The sequence below is a fragment of the Staurois parvus genome, unplaced genomic scaffold (assembly GCF_062004578.1).
Source record: "Staurois parvus isolate SC_StPar_1 unplaced genomic scaffold, SC_StPar_1.0 ptg000902l, whole genome shotgun sequence".
In the NCBI taxonomy this organism is placed as follows: Eukaryota; Metazoa; Chordata; class Amphibia; order Anura; family Ranidae; genus Staurois; species Staurois parvus.
The window spans coordinates 386,982-404,102 of record NW_028318698.1 but is presented as its reverse complement, the minus strand read 5'-3'; the positions used below and the strand labels follow the sequence as shown (position 1 = coordinate 404,102).

General features: G+C 41.6%; 2 protein-coding genes across 4 annotated transcripts in view; one reads left to right on the top strand and one right to left on the bottom strand.

Moving 5' to 3' along the window:
- LOC149442204 (phosphorylase b kinase regulatory subunit alpha, skeletal muscle isoform-like) overlaps positions 1 to 17,121 on the bottom strand; it is a 326,068-nt gene that overhangs the window by 106,304 nt on the left and 202,643 nt on the right. The gene's annotated exons all lie outside the window — the stretch shown is intronic.
- TMEM268 (transmembrane protein 268) overlaps positions 1 to 17,121 on the top strand; it is an 88,131-nt gene that overhangs the window by 61,365 nt on the left and 9,645 nt on the right. For both annotated transcript variants that reach the window (XM_089656378.1, XM_089656377.1), the window contains exons 5-7: positions 2,952 to 3,101; positions 3,179 to 3,289; positions 13,865 to 13,936. In XM_089656378.1, the coding sequence (XP_089512504.1) occupies positions 2,952 to 3,101; positions 3,179 to 3,289; positions 13,865 to 13,936 (333 nt within the window). The remainder of the gene's footprint in view (positions 1 to 2,951; positions 3,102 to 3,178; positions 3,290 to 13,864; positions 13,937 to 17,121) is intronic.

Here is a 17,121-nt window from a genome sequence, read left to right as displayed (position 1 = left end):
CTTGCTGTAGATTCCTACTTCGTTCAATCACGTGGCGGAAATGCCACTAATTAACAAACCCCACTTTATTGGCAGAACCCCAACATGCACCACCCAGCCATATGCTCCCCAGCCATGTGCTCCCCCATAAAGCTGATCTAGATTTATACTGTGGTGGGTGGGTGTGGAATTTGCCAATTAATCAGTCAGAAGTTAATATAAGGCACACAGCTAGCAGAGCAACCTGTTCACACCAAAGGTCAAACTGCAAGAGGGCAGGGTTGTAAAGATTAACTACTTGCCATCCGGCCACTGTATATAAACGGCCGGAAGGTGGCAGTCCAGGGGTGGGTTGCCGTTCATAAATGGCGCCTGCATTTTCAAGCTGTGCGCGCTCCCTGGCAATCAGTGATCACATGCAGAGTAGTAAGCATGATGTCACTTCTGACATCATTGCTTACTATGTGTGAAATGATCAGAGAGGTCACATGGTACAAGGCTATTCACAACAGCCTTGTACCATGTGACAAGCTGTGACCAATCACAGCTCACACAGCATTTCTCAATGTCTGCAAGAATGCAGCCAGAGAGAAGGAGAAATGATTGCTTTTACATCCTTTATGGGTGTAAAAGCAATCAGTGTAAAAAAAAAAAAATCTTCATCACACCCCACAAGTAGTACAGTGTCACCATGGTGACACTGTAGTGCTAGGGTGACAGTATGTAAAAAAAACAAAACAAAAACATAAATAATAATATAAAAAATAAAATAAAAATTTTAAAAAAAATTAAAAAAAAATTATATTTTTGGTTTTAAACTAATTTGGGTTTTTTTTTTATGATGAATGTTATTTACCGTATTTGCCGGCGTATAAGACGACTTTTTGACCCTTGAAAATCTTCTCAAAAGTCGGGGGTCGTCTCAACGATGGGGCACTATTCCTCCCCCCCACTGACACCAATGATGGGGCACTATTCCCCCCCCCCACTGACACCAACGATGGGGCACTATTCCACCCCCCACTGACACCAATGATGGGGCACTATTCCACCCCTCACTGACACCAATGATGGGACACCATTCCTCCCACTGACACCAATGATGGGGCACTATTCCTGCCACTGATACCAATGATGGGGCACCATTCCTGCCACTGATACCAATGATGGGGCACCTATTCCCCCCACTGATACCAATGATGGGGCACTATTCCTCCCACTGATACCAATGATGGGGCACTATTCCTCCCACTGACACCAATGATGGGGCACTATTCCTCCCACTGACACCAATGATGGAGCACTATTCCTCCACTGATACTAATGATAGGGCACTATTCCTGCCACTAATGCCAATGATGGGGCACTATTCCTGCCACTAATACCAATGATGGGGCACTATTCCTCCCACTGACATCAATGATGGGGCACTATTCCTCCCACTGGTGTGCATTGGAAGAGGGGTAGTCTTATACGGCGAGTATAGCCCAAACACTACATTTTAGCAGGAAAAGTAGGGGGGTCGTCTTATACGCCCAGTCGTCTTATACGCCGGCAAATACGGTATTTGCAAAATTTTATAAGAAAAACATTTTTTTATCAAAATTTTTGGACATTTTCATTTACCTTAGATTGTACCCCCCTTGAGGGTTAGGGACTGATGTGAATGTGCAATATATATGTAAAGAGCTGCGTAAATTGACAGCACTATATAAGTACATGAAATAAATAAAATATAGCAAAAAAAAATAAAAATCCCAGCAGTGAATAAATACCACCAAAATAAAGCTTTATCTGTCTCAAAAAAATGTATAAAATTTCATATGGGTACAGTGTCGCATGACCGCGCAATTGTCATTCAAAGTGTGATAGCACTGAAAGCTGAAAATTGGCCTGGACAGGAAGGGGGTGAAAGTGTCCGGACTTGAAGTGGTTAAGATTAGTCATAATTTAGGTAAGAAACTTAAAGATAACGTAAACAACACAATAATGTGAACAAGACTACAGATGGATGTGAAGCAGTAGTAACAGCCAAAGGGCCGAGAAGCAAACCCCTGCTAATAATTACTGTATCTACAACTCACAGTACATTAGTGAGATGGCCAGTGGAAAAAATGCTCCTTACACTTGTGGTCATTGGGTAGACCCCCCTTACAGATAGCTAAAAAGGTCAATAGTATCAGTGGGAATTCATCGGTGAGTCAGAAACTGCCCATTACTCAAGGAACCCTACCAAGCTTTGGAGGTACCCTAGGGTTCCATGGAACCTTAGTTGAGAAAGGCCACTCTAAAGTTTATCAAGAATGGTGTAGAATACATCCAGCAGAAATTCCGTGGCAAAGAACATGTTGTTACTGAGTAAAATCAAAGTAGGAATATTGTTTTCTGCTGTAACTGGCAGATGGTAAGCAGCTTCAGTTGGGTTGATGGCCCTCCATTCCAGGTCCAGCGACAATGTGTACTGAAATGATCACACACTTCATCAGTCAGGAAGGGAATCTGAAGCAAAACTTACGCAGCCTAGTCCTGATAGCTGGTGAGTTAAAACGGTGGGGAGAATTGGATATTCCTTTTTAAGTACAATTGGTGCTTATTGTAAATATATCATGAAAAGTAAAGCTGGTTATACACTAGCAGAATTATCTCCAAAATGTTTATTTTTGTAATATTAGTACAATTTTCTAATAGTTAGTGGGGTCTAATTCAGTTTAAACTGTAGTGATGAGAAATTATAAAGGAGCAGGAATTCAATTTTAACTGGGAATGTGGGTTTCTTCCTGGACAAATCTGGCCAAAATTTGAAGGGCTTTCGAACTTCGTTTACTCAGTGATGTCAAGATCAAATTCTCTGACAAACAAATTTTCAGAATTTCCGTACAAACATTCAAACAAAATTCTACTAGTGTATGGGAAGCTTGAAAATAATTTTTTGTCATAAGCTGTCCTAAGTTCACATGTTTATAACCCTCCAGATCCTGTATATTTCCCTTTGGGTCAATCTCTACTCCACCATACAGATGTTTACCAGTGGTCAAAGCTGGGTCACCAGTATCCCTGTCACTCTAACCGCTGTCATTGTCACGGCTGTGGTCATTATAATTCTCAATCAGCAGAAAAAAAAGGTGAGTAGAATCCATGGATTTAGGATTGGTATCCTTTGCCTCTGGTTCTAATTCTAGTTATCTGTCTGTCATAATAGATAAATACCAACACTGACATCATGCTGGCAGCAGCCAACGAGTCTTTCATGAAGTACAATGTCCTCCTGGGCATAAGTGACCGGTCTCAGAGCTGTCGAAATGGCCCATCTGTATCCTTTACATCACGGAATACTTATTGTCTACACTTGTAGATTGATAAGAATCACATTTCTTATCCTGATGTCTTTGCCTGACCCTATTGATGGTCTGCAAGCAGACTTATAATATATGACATTTATATATTATGTTTCCTGTTGATGCCTTAAGTTTTCATTGTTTGCTTCCTTAAAATTTTCAAAATTTCCATAGACGGGGTAGTAGAGGGTATGAAGGTTAGTTTCCTTTTAATGAATGTTTATATGGCACGTTTGTGATGCTTCACTTTGCATCCGCAGCAAATTTTACCCGACTCGCTCAAGCAAATAGGGAAGTGCCACAAATGCCCCACAACCGTGTGCAATGCATGTGGTTGCATCACATTTGTCGGCAAAAATGGAGTTAAAAAAGGCAGTGAGGAGGTGTCACATTGCTTTCTCTCTGCCTGTCAGTAGCCTCTGAAGAACTATCCAAATGTGGATCAGGCTTAAGAGTAAAGGGAAATCGAGATGCACATCTAAATATACCCAAAGAGTGTTTTGTTATATCTGTTCGATAAGTGCAAAACAATACCTGTTGATCCTGCCAGAAATCAGTGTTGTTCTTTGTACATTGCAGTATTACTTTAAACCTTCTTTTCAGACTTCCCAATTCCCTCTTTAAACTATAGAACACCTCCCCTATGTTATAGAGAGGAGGTGAGAGGGAGGTGTTCTGTAGTCCTAACACACTTCCTGTCCTAGAGTGACAACACAGCTCCTCCATAGATACAGTACAGTGAGTGAGCATTGTCATCCTAGTAAACAAAGTATGTTACTGACCCCCAGTATTGCACACTTGCAGAATATAGTCTCACTGGGCATGAAGACCCCATGCTGCCCCTCTCCTCACTGACAATCCGCAGTGCCCAACCTGAACTGCTTAGTGGTAGCTTGCAGGCAGGCTCAGGTTGACTGTTGTTGGAATTGCACATTCTAGTAGCAAAAAGAAGTCCATGAAGCTGGCAAAAGCACTCTTTGCAGACTCCTGTTACAGCCATTAGTAACACATGGGACTGTGCTAAGGGTGGTGCATAATGGCGTGTCACTTACTGCTGAATTGTAGCGCTTGGGCCCTTTAGGTCTTGACTTTGTTTAAAAGGGATAGGAACAAAACCATTAAGGAAAATACTTGATATTGTAGACCATATGTGTCAAACACAAGGCCTGCTGGCCGAATCTGGCCCAGGAGGCCATTTCACGTGGCTGTTGCACTTTCCTGCAAGTGTGGCACCCCGCTTGCCTTCATCTCCACCTTGATTCAGCAGTCATCGGCAGGGAGGAGGACAGAACTCCTCCTCCAGATCCAGTGCTTCTTTGTGCAGCTGCAGAGAGGCTAGTTTCTGCCTCCCACCTCAGCAGTCAGCAGCAAAGAGGAAGGCAGAACTCCTACAAATCCTGCACCTCTCTGTGCAGCTGTAGCACCCCCTCATCTCCACCTTCCCTGATCTCAACATTCAGCAGACTACAACAGCTGAATCCAGTACTCCTCTGGTCCTCCTCCAGGTCCTGCACTTTCTGCTCCCCAGCTACTTTCACCCCCCCCCCAGCTTCTTCCCAGCAGCAGAATAAGGTAAAGAGGGTGACCAATGATGTAAGGGAGGGTGGAGGGCTGTTGACCTCTGATGGGGGGGGGGGGCGCTCTTGACATCTGATGTAAGGGCAGTGGGGTTCTCTTGAAATCTAGTCTTACAGATACAATTGGCCCTTTAAGGGCAATCATAATACTAATGCAGCCTATGATGACATTGAGTCATCCTGTTAGACACCCCTGTTGTAGACATTTGCTGGTGGCATGGCCAGGGGTGACTAGTGTAAAATTTTTTGAGAGGTTTGCTTTAAAAAAATAAGCTATAAGATCATTGGTTGAAGATGTTGAAATTCCCCATATTTTATGAAGTAATACATTGGTGTCTATTTATAATTTGTTATTTAATTTGTAATTTGTTGGACGAATGTCATACATTCTTGCTGCATAAATTTTGGATGCAATTTCTGCAACCGATTAATTCCTATGATCATCAGCTCCATCTTGTGGCCAAAATGGAGTGTTATCTTCTCATTTAGATATTTCAAAAAACTATGCTACTTTGGCCACTAGATGGAGTGGACAATTATAGGAAATAATCAGTTACAGAAATTACACCCCAGGTTTGTGCAGCCTGTATGTATATGACATTTGCCCAACAATTGTTTTATAAATAGTGTCTAATATGCATTAGTAGAAGTTTTGCATGGCATCTGAAAACATTCTATAAGGTGAACATTCACTTTAACATTTTGCTGCTTAAATAATCTCTGTGTTAGCTGCTCGATTGCCACAAATAAGGCCTTTCAATTTCTGTTAGTTCAGCTACTAAGTATGAGATGTTACCTTTGCCACCTTTGTCACCTCTGCCCCACAATATGGAAATCCAATTTACTTCTATTGAATGTTTAGATACAAATGGGTGTTCAAAATATAGAACCCCCACCCACACACTTCTATATCTTGCAGAACCTGGATTTTCAATTCAAGATGACCTCCACCCTACTGAATAATTCAGACTCTTCTCTGGTCTTTAAATGAGCCGAGCTAAATACCACGGTCTGCGTTCCAATCAATTTCCACCCACCTTAGAGTACATAGCCTACCTGTACACTGGTTCAGCTTGTTTGGCTATGTGGGAAATCAATCCAAACTCCTCCACTTCTGAATATAGACATTTAAATATTCATTAACAATAAAGCAAACCCAGTGTGTGGACAAGGTCATGCAGCGCCTGGAGTGAAGATGCCATATGGCAACCCCCCCAAGATGTACGAGCATTACGTGTCAGCAAAAATCCCCTCCCTCTCCCTCAAAAAATTCAAGCACTAATCTGTATGCTTACCCCCAAACATAAATTCGCTTTGCAAGTCAAAATTCTGCCCCAAACAATAATTCCCCTTCTTCTCAGTACAAATCCTATACCCCCAAGTTGCCCCTCTGAGCACAAATCCACCCCCCCCCCAAATCCTCCTCTACTAGCAGAAATCCCCCCTTCAAGCACAGATCCCCCCCAATTTTACCTTCTAGCACAAATCCCCCTAATCATCCCTACTAGTACAAATCCCCCCTCCCCCGAATACCCCTTCCTATCACAAACCCCCCCTGTCAAATCCCCCCTTCTAGCACAAATCCTCTTCCCCCCATTCTTCCTCTCAGAACAAATCTTCCCTTCTGTTAGATTGTATGCAGGAACTCGCCACATTGTGCCCCCCCCACCTTCTCCTTTTTTTTAATGTTACTCTCCCCTTTCTCCTCCCCCTCCATATAACAGAAATACATTTTTTTTTACATTTTTACATATCTGGACCCCACACATACCTGTATACAGGAACACTATGGATTATGCTGGGATCTCTTGTGTTTCTATGCATGCGTGCGGTCCTGCAAACTGCCTCCTGGAATTTTTAATCACCGTGTGTGTGTATATATGTGTGTGTGTGTGTATATATATAATTTTTACTTTTATACAGGGACAAGTTTTAAGATTTCAAAAACTTACTTTTGATAGTGAGGGTGGAGTTCCACTTTAATGTGTATCTCAAGTAAGAACAGTAACTTACTATATTGCAGGTTAGCAGCCCTTAGATTTGGTCGCTGCATTAATTTTCTTTTATGTAAAGTACTTTTTCTGCAAGTACAGATCCTAGAACAGTACCTGTTGATTGTACCAGCAATCAAGTTCAAGTAGTGGCACCCCCAACGCAGGGACATATTTTCCTTTAAGTGACACATATAATAAAAATGGCATAGGAATCCGCATTTCCAACATACATCCAAATTAAATATTTTAAATATGTAGAAAATATTCACAATCCTTATTAAATCTTTTTTATTGCAAGCAAAATGTATGTAATTTTATAAACCCAACAGAATAGTGCAGTCCAGTATGCCCAAATATAATTTGGTACTTGGCAATGAATCCTCTCCTATTTTCCACTGAACCGGACTAGAACATATTTGTGTAAATAATTGGGGCTTAAACGTTGATACGTTGTTGGGTCTATCTATAAAAGATTTGTTGGGATGATGGTCAGGAGCATTCATGCAAACTGAATGGGATGTTACTGCAGTGTTTCTTAACTTTTTCTCAGTCAAGGCACCCTTTAAAATTATGGACAGTCCCGAGACACTGCATTCTAAAATGTGAAAAACTATTCTAATAGTTTTATATAAACAGAGCAACATCCACACATGTAGAACCCCCAACATTATAGGTGATTTATTCTTCCAAAGCAAATACAGTTTTGCACACTGGTACTGACTTGTATTCCAGTGTTTCTCTTCTCCCTCACTGAGCTAATGTGAGCCCACCACGGATGGAGAGGGGCAGGGGAGGGTCAAACTAGGGTGCTGTGCAGGCATCTGGCATCCTCCTTATCAACTGATGATGTCATTGGTTGCCAGGATTCCGGTTGCTAGAAGGTCCTAATGGTTCACAAAATTTTGGGCAATTTTTAGACATTTTGCCAAGGCATCCCTGAAGATACTTCAAGGCACCCTGGTTGAGAAAGGCTGTGTTACTGTATATTTTCTAAGACATTTATGCCTGTATCGTCAGCTCCATCTAGTGGCCAAAATGTATAATTTTCTGAAATACCTCAATGAGAAAACTATACTGCATTTTGGCCATTAGGTGGAGCTGATGATAACAGGAATTTATCTCTTAGAACAGAGTTCTCCAAACTTTTGAAACAAAGGGCCAGTTTACTGCCCTTCAGTTTTTACGGGGGCCGGACTGTCGTCAGTGGGAGTAGAAAACGCTATGGGCCTGGTTTACTAAATGGAAGTAAAAAAAATTACATGATTGGTGTCAGTGGAAAGAATAATACCCCATAATTGGTGTCAGTGGGAGAAATAGTGCCCAAACATTTGTGTCAGTGGGAGGAATAGTGCCCTATAACTGGTGTCAGTGGGAGGAATAGTACCCCATAATTGGTGTCAGTGGAAGGAATAATGCCCCATAATTGGTGTCAGTGGAAGGAATAGTGCCCCATTGTTGTTCTCAGGGGAAGGAATAGTACCCTATAACTGGAGTCAGTGGAAGGAACAGTGCCCCAATCATTGGTGTCAGTGAGAGGAATAGTGCTCCATCATTGGTGTCAGTGGGAGGAATAGTGCCCCATTGTTGGTCAGTGGGAGGAATAGTGTCCCATTGTTGGTCAGTGGGAGGAATAGTGCCCTGTCAGTATCAGAGATGGTGCCTCGTATCAGTGGAGTGCACCAACGACCGGATAAAGACAAGCAAAGGGTCAAATCCGGCCCGTGGGCCGCAGTTTGCAGACCCCTGTCTTAGAATAATGACAGTGACACAAATGCTTCTGACATTCCTGAAACAAATAAATAGACCCCTATGCGTGCTTTGTCATGGCTGCAATGGGCAAATTAATAAACTCTGTCACCTGTGTCTAGCAGCTTGGTTTACTTATACATATACCCCTCCTACATTTTTACAGTTATGGGAGGAAAAATAATTTCAGGACTCAGTACAGTATTAGTTTTATTTATCAGACTGTAGGAGTCACGGATTTAATTAAATGGTTTCAGCAACTGAAATAGGAATTTAATCTTCCCAGCAATATGTTGTTTAGGTACTTACAGATGTGCCATGCCCTGACTTACTGTACTGACCTTCTCTTCTCTATAAAGGAATCTTTATTATTGATTTCCGTAGCAGGCCTCTCCTCCATATAATGAAAGAGCCATTTCAGGCAACTAATGAGAGCAGTCAGTGAGCTATTACTGCTGTCCAGAAGACAATGCAGCTGTGAAAATTCAAAGCGTGCATTCAGATAAACTTGAAGCCCAATTGTAGACGCAATGAAAGATATATAAATGAATCAGGGAGCATCAAAACAATAAGGAGTGCAATTTAAATGGAGCGATGTGGCCTTATTTTGGCCTTACTGCTGCTTAAACAAAGTAAAATGCAGAGTTAAAGCAAAGCAAGGTGTGGATCTCCAAAGTCGGTGTAGAGATTATACCAATAATATGAATCGGGGGGAAAAAACTGGAAGGACAGCTTACATGACAAAGTCATGTGACTGACCTTTCTTCCAATCACCTAGTTTTCTGGGTTGCGTTAAGCAAAGAGAACTGTATAACCGCCCGCATGCTCCACAAATTGCCTGCAGTTTGTAAATATAAAGTAGAACTAATATTGATATCTGCTCTACATTATAAATTGGCCCCTATGTGTTCATATTCTTACTTTGTGGCCTAATGGGCTCTCTAATTCCACTTGGCCCTAGGTCATAGAATCAGCTTGAACTAACGTAAATGTCAGCAAGTTTTCACATTTGAAGTCTTCTCGTAGAAGTTGATAATGAAAATGAATGTATATCACAACAGGCACCATCAAAACAAAGGTTTACTGGGAAGTAATAAAAAAAATCTTCCCTTCAGACAACATACATATATAAGGAATACATTCATTTCGGAAAGTCTGGAGCCTGTAGAACAATTCCTCCTAAATCAAGTAAACATCTACTTAGACTGTTGTTTAATGTGAATGCTTTTCTCAAAGATCATTGCACATTAAAGGAGCGGTTTGGGGTACTTAAAGCAGAACTTCATACAAAAGGGGAAGTTCTGCTTGTCTGCCTTCTTGCCCCCTCCTCTGCCACATTTTGCACTTTTTTTTTGGGGGGGGGGGTGACAGGTACCCATTCCCACTTTCGGGTAAGATCACCACAGTGATTCCCCCTCCCCCCGCAACCTTCTGGGACACACACAGGTCACAGAAAACTGTGGGACCAGTCACGCAGTGCAGCTCGCACATGTGCATTAGGAAACCAGTTGTGAAACTGGAAGGTTTTACTGCCAGTTTCCCTTACCAAGATGCCGACTCCTGCACCCGAAGCTGTAGAATTGGCTAGGGTGAGGATATTGCTGGATCCCTGGACAAATAAGTGTCCTTATACTAAAATTATATTTATTGTATTTGTAGCTGCTGACTTTTTTGGGGGACACTGGAGCTGCACGTTAAATAACCAAACATATGTACTTTCTTTAGTGTTGCAGCATCAGTGTGATGCAGTAGCTGTCCCCCGTCGGCTCTAAGACCAAGAACTGAGCAATCACATGACATCTAATCGATCAGTTCTCTTCTCAGAACGCAGAGCAGTGACTGTCAGTCACCACTCTCCGCTCTGCTTCTCCAGCGCTCACTGGAGTGCTGGGCTGGAGAGGAAGTTAGCACATCTGGCTTCAACTCATAGCTGCACGCCAAGAGCCAGTGCCAGCTGTCAACCATGCAGGTTGGTGGATTCCAAAAATATAGCTGGGAACCTTCTAGAACCTGAAATGACTCTGTGAGAAGAAGTGAACAAGAGAAGCAAGGCCTAACTTCTCTTTTAAGCAATAAATGGCACAAGGGAAAGACATTTTATTCTTATTTTCTTATCCTACTTACCTACCTTTCTTTTCTTTTTTTCTTTCTTTTCTTTCTTATCCTATTTCTTTTCCTCCACCTTTTTCTTTCTTTCTTTTTTTTTTTTTCTTTCTTTCTTTCTTCACCTCTCCGTTTCCCTCTCACTTCCATTTGTTTGGAATGTACAGAATGGAATGGTGGTGTACGTTAGTTGCAGTCATGTGCATTGCTCTATGCACACTACACATTCCACAATCGCATTCCTGTGCGATTCACATGTGATCCGGGTGCAGTGTTCATTTGAATGGGCTGAAATTGCACCAGACCACAGCAAAAGTAGTGTATGCACTATTGTATAAAATGCATAGCAGCCAGACCGCATGGTACTTCTGTGTTTGCAGCCTGTGCTTCGGGTCTCATTAAGTTAAACACGGTGCAGGAAACACACTCAGAATGAGAGTTTCCCATACCGCATTCTGATATGAACTGGCACTTAAATCGGAATTGCCAATTGATGCCTGTGTGCTGTGTAACTTCACATTTGATTATAAAGTGATTGTAAAGATCACATTCAAATGTCTAAGGTGCAGATCTAACTAGAACGTCTGAGAAACCTTTGTACTGACTTTTTTTTTTCTTGCAAACAACTTCCTTTGAGACCACATTGATTCTGCAGGGTGTGTGTCTGGGAATACCTATTCTGTGTTATATGAGGGAAGGAAAAGGTGTTCCCAGATTTCCCATATTACCAAAATATTGATAAACAGATAGCAGGGTAGGATTGCAGCACTACAACTTGTTTTACTAGTTTTTGGGTGGGCTGACCATTTAAGGGAATGCAAACGCAAAACTTATTTTTTTTTAACCATGGATAGAGTGGTAAAGGGATGGACCTTAATCTTGCTGTCTGTGTGCTCATTGGGGAGACTCACCCCACATTATTTGTTCTGGTGACCATTCTTACAGAGAATGTAAAGTCAGAAGTTTTTTTTACCCTAATGCATTCTCTGCATTAAGGTAAAAAAATCTTCCACTAGCTGTTCAACCCCCCCCCCCCCCCCCCGTTCCTAAACACTTCTCTGAGCCACTCTTGATCAAGGACTTTACCCACCTCCAGCTGCGCTCTCCTCCCTGAGAGCAGCAGGAGCCATTTGCCTCTGCTGCTGTCAATCAAATGCTGTGAGAAGGGAGTGGGGCTAAGCTGCGCTGTGTGTGTCTATGGCACAGCTCGGCTCGGGAGTAATCCCGCACTGGTGCCCCCACAGGCTTGCTGAGGGGGCAGTTGAAGAAGAGGAGGTAAGCCACGTCTCTGGGCATTATCCTTCCACAGAGCTGGTAAGTATAACATCTTTTTATTTTAACCTAAAAAATGTTTACATTTACAATCACTTTAACGTTAAAGAGGAATCCAAATTTTAGAGGGGGGGGGAATCTTCCAATGAGGACAAATGGTCTGGTTACTGCTTTCTAATACTGACCATACAGTAATAGGTTTTTGTCTCGCATCCTGTGAACTGAATGAAAGAAATCTAAAATTCCTCCATCCGCACATGATTGGCTGCAGGCGCTGCTTGGTCAACAATTTTCAGCCCAGCTCCTTCTACAAAAGTTGATGGAATAATCAACTTTTGTAATGAAAGCTGGACCACCCACTATTTAGAAAGCCATAGATGATACAACCAGCAAGCTGAACGAAAAAACAAACTTGATTCCCCCATCTGGACACTCATTGTGGGTGAGGGAATCCTCCCTGCTCAGGTATTGTATTCTGATCGAGGGAAAACCTCCCCACCATCAGAATACACAGGTCAGCACAGCCAACTTCAGCCAGTGGAGCTGACCGAGCAGGATGGATGACAGGATGGTTGTAAGTCAATAGGTAGATCCACTTTTGTACAACCAGCCTGCCCATACATTGTTACTTAGTTAGTTTGGCTGAAAAAAGACAAAAGTCCATCCAGTTCAACCATATAAAAAAAAAAGTTATAATCCTATAACCACAGTTGATTCAGAGGAAGGCAAAAACCCCAGCAAAGCATGATCCAATTTGCTCCTGTAGGGGAAAAATTTCCTTCCTGATCCCTCGAGAGGCAATCGGATATTCCCTGGGTCAACTTTACCTATAAATGTTAGTATCCAGTTGTAATCTGTGATTTTTTTCTTCGATACACAGAATATCATTCATCCAGTCCCTGCTGAATCAGCTGAATTTAGATCCATATATTGCTGACTTAGCCAATTCTCTGAATCAGCTGAAATTCTGACAGTGTATAGCCAGCTTTAGGTTTCATTCACACAGGTGTACCGATGCATACACACATGTGAATGGCCATCTTTACCTGCATGGGATGCCCAAGTGTTCCAGGCATCCATATGCAGGCAGTCCCATTCTTGTCTACTGGGATGCAACGGCTGTATGGACAGCTTTGCAGCTGCAGATAGTGTTCATCTAGGGACATGCACCCAGGTACGCCCTTCTGAATGAGGCCCAAGGCTCCAGGCACACTGGCTTAAAAAAACATTACTCCTAGAGAAGTTTTTTGTTTTGCTTGTAGAGGCAACTAATGTTATCTTATGTGTCCATGAACATTAGGTAGTCTAGAGGTGCTTTTTGAGCTCAGCGTTTAGAGGCAGAAAAAAAACCCTTTTCTTTTGTGTTTTTGAGAGCTTTTTTCTGGCAGAAAAAAAAAACACTAAATGCTGCAGGACACTAGTACAGAAACACTCAAAATTAGTGCTTTTTTTCTGCCAAGAGCACTGGTGTTTTTTTTTTTTTTAAACCAGTGTGCATGGAGCCTTAGCTACGAATTTTCCTCAATTTGAAAATTCTTCATCTCACTTCCTTCTGTGTCTCCATACTAGGAAATGCAGAGAAATGTCACAGCAAAAAAAAAAAAACAACTGATAGGAGAGATTAAACTCTTACTTTATCTAAAAAATAAAAAGTTTTGGCTATGCATGCAATAGCAATGGCAATTTTTTGTAAATTACTGTAATTTGTGTTTCTTCTGCCTGTTATCAGTTGTCTTAGAGTTTACTAATATATTTTTTTTATATTTGTGTAAGCACATATACTTGCCGGTGAATCATTCCATCCATTTAGCAAGTACTATTTTATAAAATAAACATTTTCCTTTATGCCATTGGCCAGCTATGCTTCATCTACTTCCATCTGTGGGGCTGTCAGCAGAGACTTTCCCAGCACTTAGCCAGCATGCATCAGGTGAGTAAAGGAAACCAAACAGATATCCCCATTCAAATGATTAGGAAACCTGTCATGAGAGTAACATGGCAGCTGCTATAGCTGACCCCTCATTTTGAAAATACTAGCTGCCTGGCTATCATGCTGCTCCTCTTGCTTTAGCACTATCTCTATGTCACCAGCTTTCTTGATTTGCAAATTTGCCTAATTGTTATGGTTGAGGGATTAGAAAGTGTTGATCAGTATAACAGGCAGGCAATTCACATTTTCAGAACGTAGTTAGCAATGACCATACTCATACTTTCAATATAAAATGGATAGAAAATGTTTCCTTTAATATATTATTCCAAAATAAAACCTTACCACTAACTGAATGATTATTGACTAATCTAGCAGGGTCCCCATTGCTTCCAGTCCCCTTGTGAGCATTATGGGGACCCTTATCCCACTGTTTGCAGTTCTCCAAGGACTAATGCCAGTTTTTAGATGTAATGGTATTCATGAACTATTATATGTCCATATACAACCCAATATTTGTGAGCAATGTATAAAATTTACGGCAACATTTGCAATCGGAGATAAAAGCAGAACTCCCACCAAAAATAAAAAAAAAAAGATAAAAATGGTTAGCCAATTAAAAAATAAAATAGGCTGCTTTTGCTGCAATATATCTTAAGTCCAGGGGTTTCCTCTCCTAAGCTTTTTCTGCTGCAAACAGTCTAATTGTCATCATCATTCGACCCATTTCTTCTGAGTCCAGGTCATCCCGGACATGCCTCCAACCAGTGACTGGATAGTGAAAGGAGAAGCAGAGCGATGAGCACATCTCTTTGCACCTCTTTGTCCCCTATCAGCATGCTTCTTGTTTGGACTGGAAGCGATTGGCTCCTTGTGCTGTTTCTTCTACTCACATTCTAGCCCAGGGGTGGGCAAACTTTTTGACTTGAGGGCCGCAATGGGTTCATATATTGGACCCGGGGGCCGGACCAAGAGTAGATAGTAATTCATCCCCCATAGTAATTCATTCCCCATAGTAATTCATCCCCCATATAGTAATTCATCCCCCATATAGTAATTCATCCCCCATAGTAATTCATCCCCCATAGTAATTCATCCCCCATATAGTAATTCATCCCCCATAGTAATTAATCCCCCATATAGTAATTCATCCCCCATAGTAATTCATCCCCCATATAGTAATTCATCCCCCATAGTAATTCATCCCCCATAGTAGTTCATCCCCCATAGTAATTCATCCCCCATAGTAATTAATCTCCCATATAGTAATTCATCTCTCATAGTAATTCATCCCCCATAGTAATTCATCCCCCATAGTAATTAATCCCCCATATAGTAATTCATCCCCCATAGTAATTCATCCCCCATATAGTAATTCATCCCCCATAGTAATTAATCCCCCATATAGTAATTCATCCCCCATATAGTAATTCATCCCCCATATAGTAATTCATCCCCCCTATAGTAATTCATCCCCCATAGTAATTCATCCCCCATAGTAATTCATCCCCCCTATAGTAATTCATCCCCCATAGTAATTCATCCCCCATATAGTAATTCATCCCCCCTATAGTAATTCATCCCCCATATAGTAATTCATCCCCCATATAGTAATTCATCCCCCATAGTAATTCATCCCCCATATAGTAATTCATCCCCCATAGTAATTCATCCCCCATAGTAATTCATCCCCCATATAGTAATTCATCCCCCATAGTAATTCATCCCCCATATAGTAATTCATCCCCCTATAGTAATTCATCCCCCATAGTAATTCATCCCCCGTATAGTAATTCATCCCCCCTATAGTAATTCATTCCCCATATTAATTCATCCCCCATAGTACTATTCCCCCCCAAGTAGTAAGCCAAGTCCCCCCTGTGTCAATTCACTTACCTTTGCTCCGCGCGTTCCTCTCGCCGTGTTCCCGCGCCGTTCCGGTCTTCAGGGCGGACTGTGAGAGGAGCCTAGCTCCCTTCACGTTCGTCACGCTGCCCCGCCTTCACACATCCTGACAGCCGATGTTTGCCTGCCCTGGCTGTGTTTTTTTTTAGCACGATCCGCGGGCCGGATTCAAAGGTCCGCCGGGCCGTAGTTTGCCCATTGCTGTTCTAGCCTTACTGTACAGGAACTGCAGGAGGCTGATATCAGGCCAAATTCAAGTAATTGTTCTGCTTACCATAAAAAAGACATGTAAAGATATATTATTAATTGCAGAGCTGCATTCAATCTTTTTTATCTGCCTAGAATTTAACTTTGAGTGTTAACAAGTACCTGATAATAATTAGAAGTACTTTGTAATCATACTTAAAGATATTCCCAATATGCTGGAAAAACTCCCCACCTGTTAATCAATTGTTTCATTTTTGCCATAGAAAATGGACTGGTATCTTCCCTGTAGATACACCACCAATTTAAGGGCAGATAATTCATAGCCTTTATTTCAAACAGTGCTTGCCTACATATGCCTTATTTTTTACTTGGTGGAAAATTATGGAGAGATATACAACTGAATTTGCATCAGATTGTAAAAATGTAAAGCAAAAGCCATAAAGTCTCAGTTTGCCCTTTTTTAGAGCTGGTTCTTTTGGAAGATATATTTAGTCTGTCTAAAACATCATGTATCTCATATATGGGTTGTTTTTTTTTTTTTTTTTGCAAGTTTGACATGTCCATGAAAACCTTCTATTTCTTCCCAATGACATTTATGAACTTGCCTAGTATTATGGTGTCCACAAAAGTTACTATCCAAGCAAGGGATCTGTAATGTGGTCCTTTGTGGGAGAACCCGGGAACCACAGACTCCCAGTCTGACAAGCCCACTAATGTCATCTAACTGAATCATTTGATGGATAGACCAGGAGACTACTAGTCTGTCCCACCCAGCAAGGTTAAAATTGGTGAACATAACCATTCATAGTCTCACACCCATTTATGGCCACATACTACTGCCATTCCCATTGCATGCCTTGAATCCTCTGCCTTGGGCACCTCTTATGTTCGCTTTTACACCATGCGCTGGTTTGCTTGCCATTTTGGCAAGCTAGTTTATCTTTTGTTGTTGTATGAATGTTTCCATATAGCCAATTCGGTTTCCGTCTCACTTCTTTTTTCCTTTACCTCTCTCCTTCCCTCCCCTTCTCTTTTCTCTCTTTTTCTTTGTCTCTTTTTGCTCAGCTCTGCCTCCC